We start from the raw sequence: 27,307 nt of genomic DNA, 5'->3' as shown, positions 1-27,307 counted from the left end.
GAGACCCTTTTTGATTGAGGTTTTGTGATTTTTCACCTTATTTCATAGGACCTACCATAAACTGGACTCTACTGGCATGACCTTCAGGAACCCCAGGCCACCTCCATATCACAATGAGATATCTGAGTAGGCGTTTAGTGGAGAATTGAAGCTTTAGCAGTCATCAAATTCATGCTGATTTGTTAATGACATTCACAATGTAAAAATATGCTAGTTAAATAATAAGCACTATTCTGCTGGCAGGAAACCATTTTGTAGGCAAGGAAACTCTCCTTCTGCCATATGGATCCTTATCACACCTTTCTTTCCACCCTGATTTCTTTGTGTTAAATGTAGCAAAATGAAATTGGTGCAAAGCATACTCCAGAGACTGAGGTGTCTTAATTGGGTCTACTTGTCCTTTGCTAATGTAAATGAAAATGCAGAACTGAAGACCAAAAATCATGTCAAGGAGTGGAGAGAATCTATTCTATGAATCTTCTGTTACCATTTTCCTTTAAAATAAAGATCAAGGGCAGCATCAGATCAAGAACAGGAAAAACATTACATGACTCTTCTTATACCACTTTTCAAACAAAAGTTAATTGATAAATACCATGTAATGAACTGGCTTTAGGACAGCTAGATGGTACAGTGTGTAAAGTGCTGAACCTGACTGAAATCAGGAAGACCTGAGTTCAAATCTTGCCTCAGACACTTACTAGCTGTGTGACCCTGTGACAGTCACTTTACCCTGTTTGCCTCGGTTTCCTCATCTGTAAAATGAGCTGGAGAAGGAAATTGCCAAACTACTTTAGTACTGTGGTGTGTAAAACTATATGTGATCGCCTTATTTCTGTCCCAAGTTTAGGGAAAATTAGCTGGGGTTCCTAATATATTTACTTATAAATTAGAAACTTTATCACCAGTTTTGGGGCATTAAACATTTATTAATGTATTGTAGATATTAGTAAAAGATAGAGCATATTGGCTCTGAAAGACAGGAAAGCCTAGCTAGGATCTAGGGAAAAGGATAGAGCTGAGCCTGGCCTGCTTCTTCCTCCAAGTCTTCTGCCACCAGGTGGAGGAAAGGCGGTCTTTACACACTGCTTCAAACTCATTGGCTAGTATCAACCAAATTCATTGATTCACTGGACTTGAGGGTAGTCTAGTGTTGAGGTCAGAGTTCACACCCTCTGAGAACACACCTTCTTGAGGGCCAGGCAGGTGTTAACTTTAAGTGAGTTAATCAGCAATGAAAGCCAATACAATCCATCTTAATTCAATCAATTCCCTCCAGGGGGCCTTTGGGCAGTCCCAAAACCCTATTATTTTCTCACAGTACCTTTGCCATGAAAATTCCAAATGGGGTCACAAAGAGTCAGACACAACTGAGAAACAACTGAACAACAACATAAATCAGTCCTTTCAGAATTGAGTGTAAAGTTGCTATCTAGCTATACTGTCTAAAATATCTAATGAGTGGTCGCCAATAAATTAGAAGCTTTAGCAAGAGTATTTAAGTATTTATAAAAGAGCATTAGGATCTAATGATCAGAGAGAAAGGTAAAAATCTAACTATTTCTTAGAGGCCCCATCATCAGATCTGCCATGGTGAGGTCAGGAACAAAAAAAGACCCAATGCTTCCTTCTTCCCAGAAGCCTCCTGTGAAACTGGGAACATCCCATCCACATGCACACACAGCTCTAAGCTAATTGGCTGGTAGCTTTGATCGACAGTACCCATGAGCAAATGTCACTTCCTGACGCCAAGGAACTGACCTTCCAAACAACATGGCTTGCCCTCAGATGCCTTCTCCTCATGGCGGAGCTTTCCTACAGTAACTCTCCAGCAGGTGGCGTCATTCCAATTGTTATATGAGTCACTCATTCTTCTCTGATTTTGTCAGTACAACTGTGGTTTTTGAGTTCTAAATCAGTATAAGTCACAGTAGTAATGGCTACTGGTCTTCTTGTGCACAGTTCACCTTTTGTTGCATAAACTGACTCCATATGTGATTAATATCAGATAGACTTATGTTGTCACTTTATATAGAGAGAGAATAGGTCTAACCTTTCTCCCTCCCCCATACCACTTCTATAAAATCTTTTTTAGATTTCTTTCTAGCTAACTGTTACTTTCATTCAACTTCTTGGGTTGCCTGATATGTGATATTTATACTTATAGTTTGAATCTCATTTGATTTTTAAAGGTCCATTGATTTTATATTTAAAGGTCCTCTGAAAGGAATTTTGTGCAAGTAATGAATACAATGTGGTTGCTAGTGTTGAAGGCTTTTGGCAAGCTAGGAAGAAAGCCAGGGAGCTGTTATTAATAGGCAAACCACTTACAAGTCATCCCTTTAGAAAGGTAAAAAAAAAAAAAAGAGTGTGCTTTATACACATTATGACAAATATATATGTGTGTGTGTGTGTGTGTGTGTGTGTGTGTGTGTGTGTGTGTGTGTGTATTTTTTTTAAGTTAATTCTCAGGACTAGCCCGGAGTCTCAGTTAATGTTCAATATAGAACAGATAACTAGAAAATGTTTAAGGTATAAGGTTTAGTTTAATACCAGATTTCCATGTCTTATTGATTTGATCTCCACAAGATTTTAACAGCTGGTCCCTTCAGACCTCTATCACTACAACCATCTTAGCTCCTGGCTTTCATCTCTTCTTGCTTAGAAAATTGTAACAGCTTCCCAATTAGCCTTTCTACCTCTTGCTTATACTCTTTTCAATCTATCTTCCACATTGCTAACCACGTAATCTTCATAATACTTTGTCCTGGTTTTTTCATTTCTCTACTCAAAAAAATTCAGTGGCTTCCATTTTACCAAACAGAATAGAAACTCCTAACCTTCCAGTAAAGGCCTTCTTGAAGCTAGATCTAACCTGCATGTCTAGCCTTATCTCATACAGTTCCCTTTGCTGTACTCAGTGTTCCAGCCAAATAGGACTACCATTTCTACTCTATTCTTGTCTTGCTCTTTCCTGTTTCTTTGCCTAGAATGAATTCCACCCCATCCCCAATGAAATTTCAAGTCCCTCTGTCCCTTCAGGATAAAAATTATTGTTACCAGTGGTACCCCATCCCTTAGGCTTTCCTTGAAAGTTATCTCTTCCATTAAATTTCTCATAGTACTGTAATGATTGGAATGACACCACCTACTGGAGACTTACTACAGGAAAGCTCCACCATGAGTAGAATGCCTCAGAGGGCAAGGCCATTGGCTTTTCCTTGGCGTCAGGAAGTAACGTTTGCACATGGGTACTGTCCACCAAGGTTACCAGCCAATCAACTTGAGGAGCCTCCCATTTTCTGGGAGGGGACAGGAAGGAGGAAGGAGGGCCTGTGTGGAAAGGTCTCTCTCTTTGTGGTTCCTGACTTTATGGTGGTGGTGGCGACAGAGGAAGTCACAGGAAAATTGAGGAAAGAGAGGATTGCCATGCTGTTGGAATTCTGTTCTCAATCTTTCTTTTTCTACCTTTCAATAAACCCTTAAAAACCTAAACTAATTTTTATCAGTGATTTTAGTCAGTTTCCCCCAAAACTGGGGGAACAGATTAGAACCCACATTTAGAATCTTAAATTACACAGTACTTTGCCCTGGCCTCTCCTATTCACTTATCCCACACTTCTGTATGTCATAGTTATTTGTATTCACACCCTTCTTACCATTATAATGTAAACTTCTTGAGAGGAAGCCCTAAATTAAATCTTTGTATCCTCTTTTTTTTTTTTTTTTGGTGAGGCAATTGGGGTTAAGTGACTTGCCCAGGGTCACACAGCTAGTATTAAGTGTCTGAGGCCGGATTTGAACTCAGGTACTCCTGACTCCAGGGCCGGTGCTCTATCCACTATGCCACCTAGCTGCCCCTGTATCCTTTTGTTATCTAGAATGTAGTGCTCTGCACAGAGTTAACCAATACTTGGGAAGTAACCATATATACTAAAAAAGCAAGTAACATCGAAAACAAGTGTAACACATATGCTTTGACCTTACTGAGATCAAGATCTTTTACATCTGCCAACTTGAGGTTCTAGGGGTCCCACTGAGTACCTCAATTTTATTTCGCTACTTAACATAAATTAGATTTTATGAAGGAATATTTAGTTCAAAGAAATGGCAACAACTAAATATAAACATACTCCTTTCTCCTTCCCCACCTTGGTAGCACAGCCTCCATTATACCACTCCAGTCTCTGGGGTAAGTGGGCTTACATTTAGCAAAGTTTCAACATAGCATTGGTTCCACTAAATTCACATCCAAATGCAGCAATGATTTTGAATAAGTCAAGGTTATTCCAAAAGGTCATTCCTTACTCCTTAGTGAACTACTGGCTGCAGAACCTTGGTACTGGGACTGTGCGTTGCCTGGATCTTTGTTGGCTTCTCGAGGTTCTTTCTTGTCATTTTGCAACTTCCAAGGTCATAGTCTCCAATCCCTTCACCTTAAACAGTAAAGAACAAATATAGAGACCCAGGATGAAGGCCCATTTCACAGAGCTACATGTCAGCCTTACTGGGGAGGTCCCAAGGACTGTCTCTTACAGAATTATCTTTTACTAGGTACCACCAATGAAGTCAAATCACAACCAAACTACCAAATTAAAAATGGTTAGGACTCTGATCAAAAATGCCTTTTTTAAAGGCATCCCCACCTGGTTTCACCTCTGCAGCCAATTTAAAAGCCTTCTCCTAACCACACTGTTAACAGACCAGAACCATTTACTGATATCCACATGTACTCCAGGGTCTCTCCAAAGGACCTCCATCACATATCAGTCATCACAACTCTTACAGGAATAGGTATTCCAGCCTCTTGCACATAGGGAATTTGTATCAGCTGAGCCAGCCGATATGCTCTGAACATTTACCATCCCCTTGTTACACTAACAAAACCAACCCTTTAGTAGGTACATGTTTATGCAATGCACTGTACTGAGTACAAAGATGAAAAACAGTACAGGTCCTGTCCTCAAAGAGGTTACAGTGTACTAGGAGAAATATGCCACCCACAATTCAGTACACATAGTTCTAGGTAAAATGTGAAAAGAGCAAAAGAGAGATTCAGAGACATTTAGGAACATTTGAAAAAAGAGTTTACTTTTACCTGAGAAAACTTCAAAACCCTGAACTGGGCTTTGAAGGAAGAATATATTTCAATAATTAGAGATGGCTGATTTCATTTGAGTCATGGAGGGACGTCCTGTACAACTGCTTAGAAGCAAGATTAGGGGATAGTTAGCAAAACAGTTGTGCTGGAGGGTAGTGTATGAATGGGAAAAAATGTGAAAAATAGTTGGAAAAGTAGGTTGGAGAAGGATTCTGAAAGGCCTTAAATACCAGGCTGAAGAGTCTCAGCTTAGAAGAAGTTGGGTGCCTTTAGAAGTTTTTGAGCCAGGGAGAGAAACGCTCAAGACCTGGGCCTTTTGACAAATTATGTTGGCTGCAGTGTGAAGGATGGATTAGAGAGGGAAGAGACTGGAACAGGGAGACTAATTAGCAGATCATTAAATTCATGAAAATCAAAAGGATTCCTGTAGCTCAATTGAATGTATTTGGTTTTTCATCTGCTGTTGAAAAAGTCCTAATTTGTGTACCTGCAAAATATGTGAGTGGGAAAAGAAATTATTTGTACTAAACTCTTTCTTGTAAAGTTGTTCTGTATTTACTGTTCATTTAATGGCGTCCTTAAATTAATAGAATTTACTCTGAGACTATCTGTGATAGTGGAAAACACTAGAGAGATTGGCCCTCCAATGTCCTGTCAGTAATAATTGCATAATAGAAGGAAGAAAGTGTACACACAAAGTTTGGATGGTGGAGTGTAACAGAGGCGGAAGAGTGGCAAGATATTATGCCTCTAAAATATTCATAGATTGCTGATTTTGTTTAGCCTGAACCTTTTATTTCATTGATTTGTGGAAACTCCCTAAATAAATTGGCTACATAGAAGTGATTATTTATGTAGATAATGGGTTCTATAGTAACTGATAGTTGATTATTGTCATAATCCTATGGGCTGTGGGCTCTAGCTTGTACTTTTCCACTTTACTTGATAAAAGATTAGGGTGGCTGTAAATGTGTAACTTTAATCAAGTGCAATGAGTTGAAAAGCAAATATGGAATTTTGAAAAACACAGAGAGAACCTATGAACACTGACTTTGGGGAGGTTTGGGAGTAAGGAATATTCCTGGGAAAATATAAATGTTGGATAAATTTGTGGCTAAGAAGAGGAAATTAAGCCTATTTTCCATAGCCCCAATCATCACACTCAAGGTTTTTTGTTTTTTTTTTAATTGGATATTTTCTTTAAAAACTTAAATATTTGGGGTAGCTAGGTGGCACAGTGAATAAAGCACCAGCCCTGGATTCAGGAGGACCTGAGTTCAAATCTGTATTCAGACACTTGACATTTACTAGCTGTGTGACCCTGGGCAAGTCACTTAAACCCCATTGCCCCGCAAAAACCCAAAAAACCAAAACCAAAAAAAACAACACAAACCCCCCAAAACCTTATATATTGATCTTCACTACAACCAACTATAAGGTTGCTTATTAACTATGTATTTACATTCAACAATTGAATGAGAATGATGATAGGCTCTATACATTCACCAGACTCTTGTTATACAAGAAATTTTCATCTTTATGGTCATAGTTATGCTTCTTATTCTTCTGGTTCTGCCTTTTTTCACTTTCTGTTATTTAAATGAACAAATAAATGAAAAAGCATTTATTAAGGACTAAGTATGTGCTGAACACAGTGAGTACAGTGCAAAGAATTGGGGGCACAAACATAAAAGCAAATACTGTAGTCCTTGCCATGAAAGAAGCTTACATTCCAATAGGGGGGTGACAGTGCATAGGTTTTTGATGGACTGGGATGCATATTCTTGGTCTAGAAAGTTGTAGGGGTGGTGAGTGGAGCCATAGTGAAATAGACTGACACACCCTTCCTTGTAGTTATGACAGATATGATTTGATTATGGTTCAAAAACAGGAAGGGAGGAGAGGGCATAGAGGGCACAAGTACAGTGGCAAGGCAGCTGCTGAGAGGAAAGACAGGAAGAAGAGGATGCCTGGAGCCAGTTCTAGATGTCATGGGGCACTGAAGTAACTGACAATTGTGAGGGGAGAGGGAGAGCAGTATAAGAGATGCTGAAATCCTCTAGGGCATGATTTCTAGTCTAGTAAATGAGGTTGCAAGTGAGGAGTTCAATGAGTAATTCATGATTTCTTTTTATTCTGCATACTTGTTATCTTAATTGCATTATGGTATTTCATTAAATTCCTATACCACAATTTAACCATTCTCCATATTCGAACACTTAGGTTGCTTCCAGTTTTGCTTTGTTTTTGATTGTTTGCAATTATTCATATAGTACTTGGGGCACCCTCAGCTTGCTGAGTGGGTCCCTCAGAGACAGTTTACCAGAGTCTAAGGTATCCCATAGATCCAAATCCCCTAAAACTATAGGTCAAGAGCCGTTAGCAACACTGTTACTGTTAACAATCGTACAAATATTTTCACTGATTTAAAGCAAAAATAATTAATTAAAAGATAGTAAAAGAATTTGGAATAAAACATTTACCCCAATAAATTTGGTGTATACTCCAATTGTATGCTTAGACAGAATTTGCAATGCATTTTATGCCTCCTTTGGTTAATTTTGGAAGTACAGGCTAAATGTGGTTACTTAGAAAGCAAAGGTTGGGGAGGCAACCAATCCAATAACTGAAGATGAAAGTGATGGAAGGGAGTGATTGCTGGTTGGAAGAAAATAAACTGATGAGATAAAATGTTAGAGAGATGAATGGAAATTCCTTATTAGAAATTCAAATTTCCTTAAGGATTTTTTTTTTTGAGGGACTGCCTAGAATATTTATTCTTTCAGTTACTATAAGCAGCTGTAAGTCACAGCCTCTCTGGGATTGGGATGGCTAGAGCCTTGGGCCTTGAGTCAGGACCTGACTTCAAATCCAGCCTCAGATACAACCTTAGTCTACCTCAGTTTCTTCAACTGTCAAATGGGAATAGTAATAGTATCTATTTTCCAAAGTGGTTGTGAGGATCAAATGAGGTAATATTTGGGGCAGCTAGATGGAGCAGTGGATAGAGCACCAGCCCTGGAGTCAGGAGGACCTGAGTTCAAATCCTGCCTCAGACACTTAACACTTACTAGCTGTATGACCCTGGGCAAGTCACTTAACCCCAATTGCCTCACCAAAAACAAAAACAAATGAGGTAATATTTGCAAAACACTTAGCTGAGTACCTGGCGCATAGTAGGCGCTTAATAAATGCTTGCCTTCTCCCTCTCCTTAGCTTCTGAGGTCCCTTCCAGTTCCAGATCTAAGCTCCTATGTCCAATCAAGTATCTTGCACTTCTGTGACATCAACTTCCAGAGCTTCTATGATGTGATTTCCTCATAGCTTAGATCTCAGTTCCCTCACACCACGGGTCCATGAACTTTTTAAAAAAAAATTTCGATAACTATATTCAGTATGATTGGACATAATTAATTTCAACTTATTTAATTAAATGCACATAATTGGTTTCTTTTGTAATACTGTTTTATTTTATATATTTGAAAACATTATTCTGAGATCACCTCCAATTTATCCTGTATATATCAACTTAACATAGTGTATCCAGGTAAAGAGTAAACTTGCTTTGAGAAGGAGAGGTTTGCCAGAGAGGTCCATGACAAAAAACAAAACAAAAACAGAAACAAAAGTAAGAACCCCTGCTCTTTACATTTTAGCAGTTGGGGGTGGAAAAATTCAGCCCCCTGTGGTCAATCTGATGATGAGCTTCTCTGAGTTTTCAAGGACTAATCTCATAAATCTTAGCTTTTCCAACTTGGTAGGACTTGTCAGAATCTGCTTTTGGCTAGCATGGCCTTCAAGAGCTCAGGGTCACCTCAGGAGAGCTTTAACAGTAATGTACCTTTAAAAATCTTTTCTAAAATTTAAACACTTTTTTTTCTTGAAATCTGCCGGAGGAGGGGCACTTTCCTTTAAAAAAAAAAAACACGGGGATTTTTGCTAATTCCCTTAAGCAAAATAAATAAATAAATAAATAAAAATTCAAACACCCACAGAAATGATGAGGAAAGAACAGAGAAACCCCCCCCAAAATAAACTATGGAGACAAATCTATCACATTTTTCTGACTGAAGGGGCCTCTGTAACCCCCTTAGCAGGATGTTTAACCCCTTAACAAAATTAGACTTTGCAGGGTATCATTTAAGAAAATGAAAAAAGAAAAAAAAAACCTCCCACATTAATCCAAACATACTATTTTGAATTATAACAATTACTGCTTTGTTTAAAAAGGATTGACAGCCTAGTTCATCGTAAGCGTTTAATACAATGCTTGTTGACTTGAGAAAGGCAGCTAGGTTTACCGAGCTAGTTTTTAAAGCATGGCTTTAAACTTGGGCTGCTGTTGTTTCGTTTCGCAAAAGTATTTCATTAGGATCGGCAGGCTGTGCAAGAATTGAGAAAGAAAAGCTATATTTAACTATGTCCGCGCCTCCTGGCCCGCCATCCTTTCCCAAAGATTCAACTCTGCTCCGTGCTTCCCATCCCCAGCTAGGCTGGTATCCCGGGACAGGACATCGGCCGCCTGCGCCGACTCAACTTGGGCGCTACGCTAGGACTTAGGGAGGGAGGGGCCCGAGCGCAGACCTGGGTCGTCCGGGAAGCTCCACTTAGACAGGAGGTGGGGGGAGGGGGAAGCGGTGAGTGAAGGAGCGGGGGATCGGATTGGCTCGCTGGATTCTCTTCCCTGTTCCCACCGCCGGAACTTTCGGGTGGGGACGCGGGCCCTTTAAAAGAGAAGCCCAGGCCCCTCCGGCGCCTGGAACTGGGCGGGTAATAACAACAATTAAAAAACTTTTTCTACAACTTCTGCCGCTTCCGCCCCCTCCGCGGCCGAGTTTCCTGCACCGCCGCCGCTCGGGACGGCCGTGCCCGGGACCCCCTGTCGGTGGGGCGCAGGGCGCGCGGCGCTTCCTGCCCTCCTCCTCCGACCCCTGGGGCCCAAACCGTTGGTGGCCGGGCCCGCCCCCGGCCCGGGCTTGCCCCGCGACGGCGGCGCCCCCAAACCAGGGGCGCCGCCATGGAGTACCTGAGCACGTTCACAGGCAAGGGCGGGCGCCTGCTGCGGGGCACCGCCAACCGCCTGTGGGGGCTCGGCAGCAGCGTCGTCGCCGGTGCCAGCGGGAGCCGGCAGGTGCGCTTCGAGGATTACCTGAGGGAAGAGGCCCAGGGGCCCACCGACCCGGAGCTCGGGCCCTCGTCCACCTTCGCAGGGGCTTCGCCTTGCCAGCAGGGATCGGGTGAGAGGAGAAACGGGGGGGGCGGGGCGGGGGGCAAGAAACGGCAGTGAGAGGGGCGTGGAGGTGCCCAGGCCTGGAGTGACGGGGACGCGAACCTGCGGGTGCTTGTGCAGGAATTTGTGTGTGTGTGTGTGTGTGTGTGTGTGTGTGTGTGTGTGTGTGTGTGTGCGTGCGTGCGCAGGAATCCCGGCTACCAGGTGCGTGTGTCTGTGCATGTGCAGGAATTCTGATCACCGGTGTGTGTGCGGGGGTCCTGGCCATCAAGTGTGTGAGTGAGTGTGGGTGTGGGTGTACCTGTGGGTGTGCAGGAATCCTGGCCACTGGGTAAGTGTACATGTGTCTATGCCTGTGCAGGAATTCTCACCTCTAGGGGAGTGTGTGTGTCTGTCTGCATGTGCAGGAATCCTGGCCACCAGATGTTATGTAGTGTATGTGTGTGTGCAAGATTCTTGGCCATCACGACTAGGGTCTTTCTGGTGTTCAGGAATAAAAGGTCTATGGGGAGGGTATTCCCAAGTCCCGTTTTAAAAGTGTGCGTGTGTATGTGATACATGCATGTTTTGATCACTGTATTCAGTATAATTGATTTTCTTGGTAGTACTTTGTATTTTATTAATTAAAAAAATGTTATTCTGAAAAGGGGTCCTTAGGCTTCACCAGACTGTCAGAGGCGTACTTGACAGAAAAAGGTTATTTAAAACACCACCACCACCCTGGTTAGGATCAAACTTCCTGCTTGCTAATAACTTTTTGCTGGGTAGTCCTGCTTTCCCTATTTTAAAGGCCAAGTACTAGGATGGGGGGGGGGGGGGGGACTTCTGAGGCCTTTGAAATGAATGTAAACATTGTGCCAGTTAAATTTTCTTCTCTTCCCCTCCCCTCCCCTCCCCTCCCCTCCCTCATCATTCATTGTACAATGTATGATTTTTTTGTTCATCCTTTTCTATGTGGCATTTGCCACTGGAGGAATTTATTCAACTTGAGTCTTGAAATTTTTTGGTATGATTAACCTTTTAAAAGTTTGAACACCATACAGCAAAGATTCGGAACCTTAAACTTGTGTGTATGTGTATTTTTTTCCCTATCTCATAGTTTCATTTTAATATAGTTTATTTCCTTTCTAAACCTATATGTTAATTTTATTTTATGGATTTAAAGGCCTTATTCTGAGGAGGTTTCATCAGACTGCCAAATGGATCCTTTACATAAAAAAGGTTAAGTTCTGTGTACATACAGTGTCCCCTGATTCTATAATTGAGATAGGTTTAAATAAGTCACAATGTCTTGAAATGGCTAGAATTTTCAACTCCTCAGCTATGGGGAATTCATTGCCACAGTTCTCTCATCACAATGGCGCTCTGTTCCATATCCTTTATATTTTAGTATAATATGATTTAGTATAATTCATGCTTTTGAGGTAACTGGAGAAAATCCATATATAAAGTAAAATTAAGTTTAGTATTTCTCTACTTTGGTCTGATTATACAAAAAATTCTTCTTTGTTAATCTTTTGCTGGTTGGCTCAACTATGTCAGCCTTTAAATAAAATTCCTAAATGTTAGGTGTTAATAGTTTGAATTAATTCAAAACCATTAGATGATAACATTGATACCTACAGAATTTCTAAGTATTGTTAAACTTGCTCTTGTGAGCATTGTAAAGGTATTTTAAATAAAAGCTTATTGGATGGAACAGAATTCTGGGTTTTAATGTGGTCACTAGTTTAAGCTAATCTGCCTGCTAGATTCTGGTATTTTAGTCCAAAAGACCTTGAAATTTGGAGCCTCTCTTCTTTTCCATTCTTTGCTACTCATATACATGTTTAAATAAGTAGTATAACTAGATAATGATATATCTATACTCCAGTGCAACTTTGATGTCATTTATTTGCATACTTCCTACATGAATACAGATCATAAACCATCCTGTATGATGTTTTACATATCCTCCAATAAATCTGCTATACATTCTCTTGACATACCTTAGATACCATTGGAGTCCCTGAGTGGTTCCTGTAAATGCCTCTTTATCAACTTCTGGGTCATCTCTAATTTTGGTTCTTGGAAAATTTGCTAGTCCAGGCAGTCATTTTAAGAAGGATTTATTAAGGACTAACTATACCAGGCCCATAGGCCGTATGGGTACAGAGGAAGGCCAGAACACAGGCCTTGATCTCAAATAGCTCGTATTGTAAATCAGACATAATCTCAGAAGGAAAGCCCTGACTCTTGTTGAGGGGTGGAGGAAGAGGGGAAAAGATGTGGGGACAGGCCTTCTGCAGATTGTGGGATATTAAGCTTAGTTTTGAAGGAAGCTCGTGAAGAGAGGAGGCAGAGGAAGAAATATCCCTGCCACGGTGGGGACAGCCAATGAAGTAGAGTCAGGAGAGAGAATGTTCTGGATTAGTTGCATCAAGAAGGTGAATGTCTGGATCATAGAGTAGATGGAAGGGCTTGAAGTATAGGAAGACTGTAAAGGTAGGAAGGGGCCAGGTTGTGAGGTCCTTGAAAAGCCAGATGATTTCATATTCGGTCTTGGACATCATAAGGGAGGGTGAACTGGTTACGTCTGCACTTGAGGAAGATCACTTTAGCAGCTGGAGTGGGGAAAGACTAGGTAGAAAGACCAGGCAGAAGGCTATTTCAGCTTTCCAAGTGTGAGCTGAATATCAGGGCCTGCACCAGAGTAAGGCATGTGTGTGTTGTTTAAAATTAATTGCTATTGATGTAGATCAGCTTTGGCAGTGAGCATATTATTATTTTATTAATATGATGCACCAGTAAAGGATTTATGGAGTGTGTGCCTAACTTTTCATGGTCTCAGGTTGAGTGGTAGAGAAAGCAGGGAGAGAGCTTCAGCATAGCAGTTAGCTCCAGCAGGAGAAAAACCCCAGAAGCCCCAGGCTATCCTCCAGAGAGGCAGTACATGGTCTCAAGGACACCCAAGAGACTTCAGAAGACCTACCAGACTTGAGCTGTTCTAAGAGGAGGAGCCAAGAGAGGATCTCCTGGCCTCTTGTCAGGATTTTTATTCTCTTTCCATTGAGGTGGATCATTATACAATTGATCAAAGCTAATTGGTTAGCATCGTTCAGTTCCTTTGGTTGACTTGATTTGAGGGTGGTCTACATAAAAATGAACTCTATGGATGACAGCTGGGAAAAGAATGTAAAAGACCTTCTATGAAGGGCAGAGGCTAAGTCCTTTATCTAGGTGTGGTTTGATCCTATCAGTCCTTCACTGAGCTAGACAAAAGAATCTGTCTCCCTTTTGTTTCCTAGGGTTTGTACCAAATAAGGTTTGCTGAAGTTTATGGAGGACCAGGACTTTCTGGAGAGGGGGTGATGGTGGAGAAGACTGAGAAACTGATCCCCCGCCCCCCAAAATCCATTATTAATGATTATTTTCTCACCGTGTGAGTGGAGGAAGGGGACAAATATGTCCCCTTAACAAATAGGATATGTGGTACAAGTGTGAGAGAGAACTCAAAGAAGACATTGAGGTTGGGAGCTCGGGTGACTGTGAGGACGGTGGTGCTCTTGACAATATTAGGGAAATTTGGGAAGAGGAGAGAGTTTTGGAAGAAAGATGAGTTTTACTTTGGGCTTGTTGAGTTTGTGATGTCCAAGAGGCAGGTTATGGTACAAGATGAGCTCAAGAGAGAGATTAGGGTGAGATACAATGATATGAGCAATAATATCACATAGCAGATGCTTAATTTGTGTTTGCTGATTGATTCACTGTTTTAAGAAAAGATCCATGGAATCTTTAAAAGAACTTAGAAATTCCCCAAGAGCAACTTGGTCTGCTTCTCTCCTATTCACTGCTCATTTGCAATGTCTGTCTGGTACAGTCTGGACCAAAGACTTGTTTTTTCCTGTGGGGATTGTTTGCCTGAAGTCTTTTCAGAGATTATGAATTTCATTTAGGAGATTTTACTGTGTCACATAATTAGATTCAGTGAGCACAGTCATCTCTAAACAGGAGCACCTCAACATTTATAAGGAATTCCTTTTTTGTTTTAGACTGCATCCTTCATGGTGGTTGTCACTTGGTAAGCACACATCCCCATTTCTTGCCTCACTTGATGATGATGATAATAAAGCTATAGAACAAAGTTATATTTCTGTTACATATTTCAGAAAAAGATGATTTTGGTCATATCTTGTTGGAGGAGAACCTTTAGGGCATTATTTTATCTATTGAATCATACTTTTTTATAGTTAGTAAACAGTATGCACTGTGGAACTTTAATTCTCAACCCTTTTGTAAATGAATTGTGTGAATAAAGATTTGGTATGCTGTAGAATTTTGTTTGAGAAAGCCTTCAGGTTCCTTTCTCATACCTTTAACAAGAGTGTCATTAATGTGCATAAGTTAATTCTCACAAAAATTTCATAGAGAGGAAAAAAATAGGCACATGGTTTGCTTGGTCTCTTTTTTTATTTGGTCAACAAACTCTGAAAATTTTTCCAAGCCTTTATGATCTTTCACTTTTTCAGATACCTTGAGAATCAGTTCTTTAGCACCTTCAAAATGTCATTGCCAAGAACATTGAGCCTCCCTGGTCAATAATTGGTCTAATCTTACTGCTTTTCCTCTTTCAGTGCCATTTTTACTTTTTCATGCAGCACATCTGGGACTGTGTTCTTAGAGCATATAAGTGTTATATTGTGATGCTTCTAGATTTCCATTCTTGCTCATCAAAATTCTTAGTTATAAAAACTCTTTACAGATCTTTTCCATTTTTATTGTTTGTACTAATGGTTTCATCCTTAAATGCTCTTGGAATGGCTTTACTAGTTGGGCCTCTTACCAGATTTTCTTTAAAAAAAACAAACTTGTTTCTCTCTCTAGTGCTTCTTACTATTTTATGAGGCAGTAGTACTCATAATATTCCACTATCCTCTGTCAGATTTTATAAATGAGTGTGTATCTTTTGCCAGTGTTGCCTTTGGCTGCCATATCAATCTGCTTGGCAAGAAGATCAAGCAGCAGCTGGCTGAAGCAGTTTCTGTGTTCTTTTGGTTTTGGTGTAGTAGAAAGCTTTAGAATGAGCAGTTAAGAGTTATTAGAATGCCAATCCAGCTCATTTTAACCTGTATGACTGACCTTAGGGAAGTCATTTTGTGTACCAGGGCCTTTCCTTATCTCAAAAATGAGGAGGCTGGACTTGATTGTCTCCCTTGTATCTTAGCTCTAAAATAAGGGGATCTCTTTTGTGCATTTGATTTACATTGTGTTAACTTTCTCAGGAAATGGTTATAATCTGTGTCAATGTCCATTCCTTCACTCATTTCAGGTGCCAGTTGCAGCAATGGATCTCATTGTGTTCATCAAAATAAAATACTCCACCATAAAACACCTAACCTGGTCCACTGAACATGACTGGCAGTTTCTCACAGTATAAAGATACTGTTGTTCATGCTATTATAGTCCTATGTCTGGAATAGTATTCTTTATTATCTTTGCCAACTAAATTTTTGTCCTATCCCCCTTCTTTCATGAACCCTAACTTAATTATGTTCATTTTTGTTTCATAGTTTGATGTATATATGTTGCATAGATAATACATGAAAGGTTCCAAGAGGGTAAAATAACAAAAGAACAGGAAAAAATATGGGTATTATTATTCCAAAAGAAGGCAATTCTTATCCTTTATGCCTATTTTTAATATCAATAAAATATTTTGAGAATGTTCTTATTAGGTCATTTAGTCACTAAGGATAGCCTAATGTATGCCCCCTTCTCTCTAACAGTGCTACCACTCTAGGGCAGGCTCTCATCACCTGGATGACCACAATGGCCTTCTTTTGGGGAGGGGGGTACATAATGGGGGCTGTCTCCCTGCCTCAAATCTTTCCACACTCTGATCCAAAGCTTCTTAAATTTGGGGGGGGGGCGTCTCAAAAGATTTGGCAGTAAATATTTGATTTGTATACCTATTTTAAATATCTGTATACCTAGGTCGCCTAAAAATTTCTCCGGTTGAAAATGGGTCTTGAGTGGGAAACGTTTAAGAAGGTCTGCTCTAATCCATACTCCTTTCAGCCACCATTCAGCCACCACAGTGATTTCCTAAAGCTCAGAACCCAAATCTTGTTTTCCAATATCCTTCTTTCATTTTAGCTTTTTCCATGGATAAGGGCCATATTTTCAGGGTTGTGTAGTTCATGAGGGGCCATTAATTCTAAGATATCACTCCTTTATGTTAATTTTGCCTCAGAATGCTTAACTTTGATTTAAATCTCTGCTTTTTATTCTGGATGGTAGAAAGGGTTTTTTTCCTATATAAAAAGGACAGAAAATGTTGATTACTCTGCCATTCGAAAAATGATGGCTTTCAGGTCAAGTAATGTTTTCACTTGATTCCATGCAGTACTGTATCACTAGTATTTTTCTTTGAATTCATGGTTATTTAGAAAATCCTAGAAATGTTTTAAAATAATAGAAAGTCTGAAAACCGCAGTTATATTTACAACATCTGACAAAGAAGAGGTGGACAGACAACAGGATGGGTTTGGCAAGATACTAATGTTAAGCAGAGAGGAATATATTTGAGCTGGACCTAGTTTTATAAGTAGTCAGTTTATTAATGTATATTTTCATCTTGTAACTTTTGCTTCCCTTTGCAACCACTCAGGTAATGTGGCACAGTGGGTAGAAAGTTAGAAAACCTAAATCAATTACAGGCTTTGACACATATTGGCTTTCTGGCCTAGGGCAAGTGCCTTAACAGTATACTGGTACCTTGAAGTCTCTCAGAGTAGAAGTACAGAAAACTCTGTGAATTCTTTGGTAGACATTTCCACACTGGAAGTTGCCTACGCAAGTGCAATCAAAGGTTCAAGGCAAAACAAAATGGAACCTTCTGATTGTGGGGACTTGACTAGAAAGGTAATGAGGACCCTTTTTATTGTGCTGTGTTCTCTTCTGGGTAGTACTTGGGGGGTACTTTTTGGAAGGAAACTCACAAGTGAATCATATAAAGGTGACAGGGATGGTGAAATAATTTGGAACAATGCCTCTTGAGTATCAGTTGAAGCAACAGGAGATAGCTTATCTTAGAAAGGAGACTACCTTTGGGGAGGATAGAATAGCTGTCATCAAGTACCTGAAGGGCTTTCTTTTAGAAGGCGGAATGACCTTGTTTTGGTTGTCCACCAAAAGGAGAATAAGTAGCAATAGGTGGAAGTAGCAGAGAAATGGGTTTTAGAACAGTTTTTGCAAAAATTTCCCAACAGAACTGTCCAAAAGTATAATGGTCAGCTCCCAGAAGTAATCAATTGTCTGTCACGAAGTATTAAAGAGGAGCCTTGAAGACTGTGGGATGCTGTAAATTATATTATTTTTGATCTGTATTTAGGATTAGATGTCCTCTGATGTCCCTTCCAACCCTGAGGTTGTGATTCTACTTCATGTCTATAAATGATATCTGAGAAACCTGGAGCTGTCTGTGATGTCTCTTCGATTCATAGTTAGTCATAATTCTCTGCATCAAAAACGCCTTCTGTCTCCCGTGGTTGGTCTGATAACCTGTGGCTGTGTCTTAGATGTCTCGCTATACCAAGTTCTTTAAGGGTGTGTTCCTTCTTAATTTTCCCCGTTTTTGTTTGTGATAGCCCCTCTTCAGCACTGCAGTCGGCATGTATTTTAGCATCTTGGAATTATCCATTCTCCAGTTCTTCATAAATATCCCCATTACAACACAGCCCTATTAAAGTAGAATAAACATCACTGCCATCCTAGCAAACTGGTTCCATTCTGTGTCTTTTATTTGTTGGTGCTGATATTTTTGGCCATTTTATATTTAGTATGATTAGTATGTGGTAGGTCTTACTGCAGATTAGGGAATGACCAGGCATACCAATAGCCAAGCATTTCTGCCTTTGTTTTTTATGACAAACAGTTCAGGCAATTAAACTCATTTTAAAAAATAATCCATTCATGTATACCTGCAGAAAAGTTGAAAGATTGTATTAATATAGCAATTCTTTTTATTGATGTATTTTGTTTTCATATGAAATTTCTCTCTCTGTGTATCTATATCTCCTTCTCAGCTCACCTCTTACTTTACTGAGATGCTGTTGTGCCTCATTGTGCCTACATTGAGCTCCATACCTACTGGCTCTTCTATCTCTAAGCTGTCTCCCAAGATTAAAATCTATTCCTTCTTCACCTCAGCTTCAGAATCCCTCTCTTTCTCTCAATACAGCTCGAGGATCATCCATCTTATGAAGCGTAGGGATTGTTGCCTTCTTTGTCTTTATATCTCCAGAGCCCAGCACTGTGCCTAGCGCTGAGTAGACCTCAATAAATGCTCACCCATTAGCTGAAGAGATAGGCTGTCCTTTAGAATAAGTGTACTCTTGATCTCCCTTCTTGCTGGAGAGTTTTTCCCATTAAGTAATTTTCAGTCCCTCCTTATTTAGAGGCTCCTTCCCTGTTGCCTATAAGTATGTTCAAGTCTCCTGTATCCTTGTCAAAAATCTTCACTTAATCCTGCCATATTTTCAAACTATCATTTTAAATCTCTTTAATTCAGTCAAACTTGAAGAAATCTGTTGTCTATTTCTGTCAGTGTCATTTTCATTGCTTCCCATTTCTTTCTTTCTTTCTTTCTTTCTTTCTTTCTTTCTTTCTTTCTTTCTTTCTTTCTTTCTTTCTTTCTTTCTTTCTTTCTTTCTTTCTTTCTTTCTTTCTTTCTTTCTTTCTTTCTTTCTTTCTTTTGGTGGGGCAATGAGGGTTAAGTGACTTGCCCAGGGTCACACAGCTAGTGTCAAGTGTCTGAGGTCAAATTTGAACTCAGGTCCTGCCCGTGCTTTTATCTACTGCACCACCTAGCTGCCCCCTCCCATTTTTTAAATTCTTAATCTTTTATTACTTCTTGCAGTCTGGCTTCTGACCTCACCACACTGTTGAAACTATTCTCTTCAAAGATAGGAATGATTACTTTAGATCAAAAATCCATCTGCCTGCTGGTTGTCTCTCCATGGAGTTTCTTTTTAGCATGTCAAATTCAGTATATTTAAAACAAATTATTGTCTTTCTACAAAACCCACCCCTCTTCCAAAATTCTCCTTACAGCTTTTGACATTGTTGACCACCTCCTCCCTTTGGCTACTCTCTCGGACCTTTGTTTTGTAGGGAAAATTTCTAAGTCCAAAGGAGGAACAGAAACAACAGAGTCTCCAGGCTGAAGCAAATAGGTTTATTGAGAGAGTTTTAGTCCCACAAAAAAGCCGGTCATCCAGGGGTTGTACCTGAAAGACCTTGAATTACAAAATCAATGGGTTTATATACCCTTCCAGAAATTGCACTTATATAACATATTAATCTTAATTAGTAATTTCTAAAATTAAAGCATATTCTTAGGAAATATAGAAACTGCCTACATGACAAATGTCAGCATTTTCCAATACTCTTATCAGTCCTATTATGACAACAGGGTCATAGTTATGCTGCTTGACCCCCTTCTGTTAGTCAAGCATGCCACTGGTGAGCTGCATGAACCCCTTGAGTCAAGCATAACACTTGTGGTTTCTAAAATATAATATTGCTGACTGCTGTATCTTCTGATATTACTTAATGCTTGTCATTGAAACGTTAGTCAGAAGAGAGACTTATGGCTACTAATATAATTATAATAAAAATAATATCTAAATATAATAAATCACAATTTTTAGTTAATATATTGATTATTATCTTAATTAAATCACTTATAACTATGTTAAATCTCTTATAACTAAGGGATGGGGAAAATCTCACTCATAGTTTCTTTTAGTTACATTGCTCTTTCCTATTTCTCTTCCTAATTGCCTGATCATTTTTTTCACCTTTGCTCAGTCATCCTGTAGCTCTTGGCCAATAAATACGGTTGTCCCCCAAGGCCCTGTCCTGGACTCCCTTCTCTCTCCATACTATCTCTTCTCTAATGGATTCCATTGTCATCTATAGGCAAATAATGTGCATATTTCTGCATCCATCCCTAATGACCCTAGATCCAGTCATGCTTTGACATCTGCCTGTTGGTTGTCTCTCCATGGAGTTTCTTTTTAGCATGTCAAATTCAGTATATTCAAAACAAATTATTATCTTTCTACAAAACCCACCCCTCTTCCAAAATTCTCCAAAATGTATATGGAGGGAGGAAGGGAGGGAAGGAAGGGGATAAGCATTTGTTGCCTACACTGTACTAAAGGCTTTTATCAATACTATCTCATTTGATCTTTATATCAACCCCAAAGGCAGGTGCTATTATTATCTCCATTTTATAGTTGAGGAGCCTGAGGAAGAGAGATGTTTAATGACTTGCCCAATTAGAGTCATATAGCTGGTAAGTCTTTGAGGCTAGATTAGAATTTAGGTTTTATTAACTCTAGGCCCAGTGCTCTGTGCTACTTCTGTTAAGGGTACTGTTGTCCTTCTAGTCACTCAAGTTTGCAGCCTTAAAATCATCCTTAGGTCTATCTTCCCCTCACCACTTATAACCAATCACTTGTCAGGAGACAGAATAACAATAGCTAACATTTATTTACTTCTTTAAAGTTTGTAAAGTGCTTTACATCTGGTATCTCATTTGATCCTCACAACAGCTCTGCGAGGTAGGTGCTATTATTATCCTCATTTTGCAGATGGGTAAACTGAGGCCAAAAGATGTTAAATGAGTTATCCAAGGTTACACAGCTAGTAAGTATCTGAGGCAGAATTCAAACTCAGGTCTTCCTGTCTTCAAGTCCATCAGTACCATTTAGCTGCCTCTATATAATAGTATATCTGCAATATCCCTCTGGCTCCTCTCCCTTCCACCTCCCAGATGAAAGGTAAAATCATCTGTTTGACATTCTGAGCCCCTCATAACCTAGCCTCCTCCTACTCTGTAGTCTTATACCTTACTCCCTATCATGAATGCTTCGCTTCAGTAACACTGCCTCCTTGTCTCAATTCTGGTCATTTTCTCTGGCTGTGCTCCATGTCTGGAATGCCCTCCTGTGTCAACTCTGCCTTCAGGCAGTGCCATCTAAAATCTCATTTTCTACAGGAAACCTTTCCCAACCCTTTCTTAATTCTAGTGCCTTCTCTCCTTTAGTTTTTCCTCTATATAATCTTTGTATATATTTGCTTGTTGTCTCTTTTACTCCCTGCAGGCAGGAACTTCTTTTGCCTCTTTTTGTATCTCCAGCAGTTAGTACGGGGTCTGACATACTGGGGAAGCATAATAAATGTTTGTTGACCAACTGGTGCTTTAGAAATATTGCTGGATTTTGAGACAGAGCACCTAGGTTTTAATCTCAGCTTTGACACTACTTATGGTGACCTTGGACAAATCACTAAAATTCCTTGACCTCAGTTTCCTCATTTGTAAATTAAATTGAAGTCCTATCTTTTCTTTGATTGCCCCTCTTCCCATTATATAGGTTAAACCATGTTTTGGGGTTTTTTGGGGCAGGGGTTGTCTTTATTTTTTTTTTTAAAGACTATCAGTTCCTGTTCTGCTCTTATGTTTATCTTTTCTATCCGTCTTCTTTTTAAAATTTAATTAGATTGGTGAGTTCCTTCTGTATCTACATTAGTTTCTTTCTTTCTTTTTTTTTTTTCAGGGCAGTGGGGGTTAAGTGACTTGCCCAGGGTCACACAGCTAGTAAGTGTCAAGTGTCTGATGTCAAATTTGAACTCGGGTCCTCCTGAATTCAGGGCCAGGGCTTTATCCACTGCTCCACTTAGTTGCCCCCCATGTTAGTTTATTCATATAACTCCCATTTTCCCTCATCATTGGAATTGTTTACATTTTTGCCTTCAGAATTTCATTCTCGAGAGTTTCCTGTCCTTCCTGGACTGAATTTCTCTATAGACTTTTAGTAGGATTCTACTCTTGCTTTTTTTTTTTTTTTTAATTTAAATTTTTTTTTTTTTTTTTTTTTTTGCGAGGCAATGGGGGTTAAGTGATTTGCCCAGGGTCACATAGCTAGTAAGTGTCAAGTGTCTGAGGCTGGATTTGAACTCAGGTACTCAGGGCCGGTGCTTTATCCACTGTGCCACCTAGCCGCCCCCTACTAGTATTATTTTTATTTTATGGTTGAGAAAGCTGAGATAAAAAAGTTAGATGTCTCAATAAGTGAAGTGTCTCATCACCACTAAATCATGTAAATCCCACCTTATACAGGAAGCCTTCCTAACTAAACCCTCTTTAATTCTAGTGCCTTCCCTCTGTTAGGTATTTCCTTTTTATCCTGTATATGGCTTTCTTTGTATATATTTGTTTGCATGTTTTCTCCATTCGATTGTCAGCTCCTTGAGGGCAGGAATTGCCTTGCCTCTTTTTGTATCCTCAGTGGCTGGCACATAGTAGGCACTTAATAAATATTTATTGATTGATTCTGACTTTGTTCTTTTTGGGTGCTGTAATCTCTTAAATAATTTTATGTTGTCAGAATTGTCTGTTTTCCCTTTTTTGATTTCCTGTGCCTTGTTTGGTTAAGAATTATTTCCTTAGACCAAATTATGAAAAGGTACCTGATGTTGTTCAAGTCACATGACCTCTGTCTCAGTTTCCTTATCAGCAGAATGGGATAATAATAACTCAGGGTTGTTGTGAGATAACATGAAGTGCTTTGCAAATCTGAAAACATGTGAATGTTATTATTACTTGTGATTACAAAATAGATTGTAGAAAAATAGGGTGGGGAGCAGATTTTGCTTTTTATATATATATATATATATATATATATATATATTTATAGTTTTAGCTCTGCTCTATTGCAACATATAAAATCATTGCCTATTTTTTGGATGCTGGTAACTTTTCTCTAAGTTAACTACTTTCAAGATAATTGGGTGCAAACATAGGAAGTGCTGGCTTGAATAGATTAGAATATTGAGATTCTCCACAATTTGATAAATTTATGTTTGTTCCCTACATAAAATGTTTAAAACAATTGTTCTTTTTCTTTAAATCTCTTTTCCCTCTTTCTGTGCTCATTCAATCCTTATGATAATATCAGACCATACCAATTTTTTAGTGTCTCCAAGATGGATGCTTCTACTCATATACTTTGTGTATCTTAAAACAATAGGTTCTTGCTGTCTGAAAAATGTGAATTTGGGGTGGGGGGAGGTTTTGGATGAGTTCCCCAGTGAGGAGCTTCACCTCCCAGCGTAGCACATGGCACCTACTACAATTTATTTAGTCTTGGAGGATTTCCTAGAGTACTGAAAGGTTAAGAGTGCTCTCAGAGGGGCAGCTAGGTGGCGCAGTAGATAGAGCACCAGACCTGGATTCAGGAGGACCTGAGTTCAAATTCGGCCTCAGACACTTAACACTGGCTGTGTGACCCTGGGCAAGTCACTTAACTCCCATTGCCTCACCAAAAAAAAAAAGTGCTCTCAGAGCTCTGCCTGTGTCACAGGGTGATTCAGCTAGTATGTGTTAAATGGAAGAAATCCATGTTTTCTTGACTTTTTGTTTGCTGTAACTATGTTGTGTTATAATGCATACAAATGGGAAATAAAAGGGAATAATGATTAATATTCATCTTTATTGGCAGTTTTAGTTTTAGATGCTAATTCTTACTCTTTATTTCCTTTTCCTTATCTCCTTATGCCTAAATTGTTTTAATGTGTTGATCTGGCAGCTCTCTTTCCCTTTAGGGAAAGAGAATGAATGTTTATTTCCATCTCATTTATCAACTTTCCTTTGACCTTGTTTTTTCTGTTCTTTAGCATTAGTAGCCTACTTTTAAACTTATTAATAGCATTTAGAAATGCAGAAGTCAAAGCATCTTGTCATCTTTGCAATTACAACCATAGGCCTTGCACTTAAAGAAAAATGAGTTTCTCTCTTTTTTTTTTTTTTTGTAATAGGGCAGTTAAAAGAACTTAAGTAATTCAATTCAGTAAACAAGTAGTATGGTAAATGGGAAGATTGTAGGATTTGGAGTCAGAAGATCCTGGGTTTGAATTCTGACTCTCTACCACTTACTGTGCCTATGGCCTTGAACTTACGTAATTCAATAACCATTTGCCATGGTCTTTCAAAATCACTCACAGTTATAACCACACATCCTTGTCTGGTGACTTGAATTCATTAAGGACTGTTATGTTCTTTATTAGCTGTATTTATTTATGCCAGTCCATGAAAGATCTGTATTTTTCACAGTATGGGGAACTCTCTTCACTGTTGCAAAGTACAGCAAAGTCCTTGATTTACTAGGCAAGTTTCCTAGGGCAAGACTGGCCCAACGTCAGCTGGGAAATGGTAGAATTTGAATCTTACTCTTCCTAACTCCAAGCCCAACATTCTATCCATTGTGCTTTAAGGTCTCAATTTCTGTAGGTCTCTAGACCCTGTGTTTGTACAAACCCTTAACACAGATTAAAGATTGTTCTGTTTTTCCTAGTTGAAATATAATTTGCTTTGTTAGAAAAAAAATGAGCAGAATAATAGTTGAATAGTTCTCTCATTTTTCTATCTTCTGTTTTCATAGGCCCAAGCAGTCCTCATGTAGTCCTATTCATTTTGATCCTCTTTTCCAAGATAACCTCATATTTTTTTTTTCTATTCTTAGCTTTCCTCCCTTTCTCTTACTTAGACATCCTTCCCTTTTCCTGCGTCTTTTAAAATCTGAGTTGGTTGATTGGTCTCATTAAACAGTAAACAAAAAAATTTTCTTCCTCTTCGAAATTGTTTCTATTTGTCTAATAAATATTATCCTTGAACTGACTTTCTCTCCTATATCTCTCAGAATCTAGGGTACATGCCATAACTCACCACATCTCCCTTTCCTCTATCACAAAATATGGTAGGTGAATACTCACATCTTTAGAAGATTGCCATTTTTTCACTGTAGGAATTCTTTATGGGTGAGAATAAGGTGCAGAAAAGCATTTTTTTTCTCTTTTGAATGATGACAATGTCATTCTCCAAGAGATGTCTAAATAATTGAGGTGTGATGTTTCAAATCTAATGTGGGTCCTTACCTGCCCCTTCCCAGTTTTTTGGGGGGAAACTGGCTAAGATTACTGATAAATTCAGCAAGAGTTTAGGCTTTTAAGTATTTATTAAAGTGTACTAGAAGTTAGTGAAGAGAGAGAATGGAAAGCCCTAGCTTAAATCATCCTAATACTTTTCCCCCAGTTCCTGAATTTCTTCACCTCATTATGTTATTAATATGCATCACTGCCCCTCTTTATGACTATGCTCTTTTAAAAATATAGGTTACATATATCTTTCTAGAGCCATATTTCTTTCAAGCATAGAAATCAGAAGGCATTTAAGTGCTTAATAAGTTAAGGGCACTTTGCTGAGGTCCAGTAGAACAAATAAAAGAGAATCCCTGCCTTAAAGGAGTTTACATTCTAATGTAGGAAATGTGAAAGTCCTCTATGATTTGATAATTCATATAGATAGTAACACTTCAGAAGTAGAGATACTTAAATTTCATCAGAAATTTTCTTAAATTAATGTAATAAGAATTGCTCAGCAGGTCCATATCTGCCATCTGAGACTGTTCATCCAGTTCTGAGACCGTTTCCCTTAGGTCTTTTCTCTGCCAAGACAGTCAGAACCTGCTTTTCTATTTCTTGATGTTTTGGATTTCTTCCATGGTTCCTTCAGCTTCTGGAATACCTCATTTACTCCATTTAATGTAAGACATGAAGGTTGCTCCTTTGCCTTAGGACCTAGTTCACCTTCTTTCTTATACTTTATGCCTTTGTGTAGACATCTGATTATTATTGATGGCTTATTTCTTGCATTTTGTTACTTGTGAATTTCTGTAGATTTTTACTGCAGTTCTTGCTATGTAGCTATGCTCTATGGTATCTACCTTTGTTGGGGTGGTGGTGTGTGTATATATATATATATATATGTATGTGTATAGATGATATATATGTGTATGTATAGGGCAGGCCAAAAGTCAGAAAGGGGTCTTTGTATTTAATAAATTTTTGTTTTTAATTTATAATACCATAGAATCATATATAGTATCTGTAGGAAATGAATTTACATTATATGCGACAAATCAAATCTTGTAAATGGTGGAAAAAAAGAAATAATAATTTTTTAAAAGTTATTAAAACATCGTGACTTTGGGTTCACCATGCATGCGTGTGTGTGTGTGTGTGTGTGTGTGTGATGCACACATGTATGTATATATCACTTTGTGAAATCATAGCCAGCTGCCACCATCAACAGGCAATCATAACTTCATGAAACTTAAGTGAAAACTAGTTTTATTACAAGAGAAATGAACATGTAGGGGCAGCTAGGTGGCGCAGTGGATAAAGCACTGGCCCTGGATTCAGGAAGACCTGAGTTCAGGTCCGACCTCAGACACTTGACACTTACTAGCTGTGTGACCTGGGCAAGTCACTTAACCCCTGTTGCCCTGCAAAAACCAAAAAACCAAAAACAAACAAAAAGAAATGAACATGCATGTGGAACCCAGAGTTCACAATCCATACAGAAATTTGCATTTTTATAACAGCAGTTTAAAGGAAGGAAGAGATACTCAGAGGCATGGCAGGAGAGGTAGAAAGGTGCAGTAAAGGTGAAAAAAAAAAGACAGAAGAACCCCACCACACTTTTTATCCCTTGGGAACTAATAGACTGTAAAGATAGGATGGTCTGCTTAACTGCACAGATCCCAGATGCACAAGCAGTTTCTCAGCCTAGCACAGAGTGATTGACTCCTGTCTTGACTCCCAAGGATCCACAGGGAGTCCAATTTGGGGTGCAAACAACAAATTATGTCAGTTGGTGGGGAGTGCTCCATCCTTGACACATTCATGGTCTCCTGCATGCTCTGGGTCCAGTGTTTCTAGAAAATAGGACAACTCAAAAAGACAAGTTCAGAGGATCCCTTAATAGCCCCCCACTCTTTCCCCTTCCCTCCATATGTATATATGTATGTGTGTATATATATATATATATATATATATATATATATATATATATATATATATATACACAC

At 39.1% G+C, this 27,307-nt stretch overlaps 1 protein-coding gene across 9 annotated transcripts in view; it reads left to right on the top strand.

Moving 5' to 3' along the window:
- The window catches only part of OXR1 (oxidation resistance 1), a 585,179-nt gene that overhangs the window by 457,900 nt on the left and 99,972 nt on the right, over positions 1–27,307 (top strand). For 2 of the 9 annotated variants that reach the window (XM_044003259.1, XM_044003122.1), the window contains exon 1: positions 10,104–10,338. The exons of the other annotated variants lie outside the window; for them this stretch is intronic. In XM_044003259.1, coding sequence (XP_043859194.1) covers positions 10,119–10,338 — 220 coding nt within the window. In that variant the 5' untranslated portion in view covers positions 10,104–10,118. Of the gene's footprint in view, positions 1–10,103; positions 10,339–27,307 lie in introns of those variants that run through there. 9 annotated transcript variants of the gene reach the window in all.

The sequence above is a fragment of the Dromiciops gliroides genome, chromosome 1 (assembly GCF_019393635.1).
Source record: "Dromiciops gliroides isolate mDroGli1 chromosome 1, mDroGli1.pri, whole genome shotgun sequence".
Lineage (NCBI taxonomy): Eukaryota > Metazoa > Chordata > Mammalia > Microbiotheria > Microbiotheriidae > Dromiciops > Dromiciops gliroides.
This window is presented reverse-complemented; position numbering and strand designations above follow the sequence as displayed.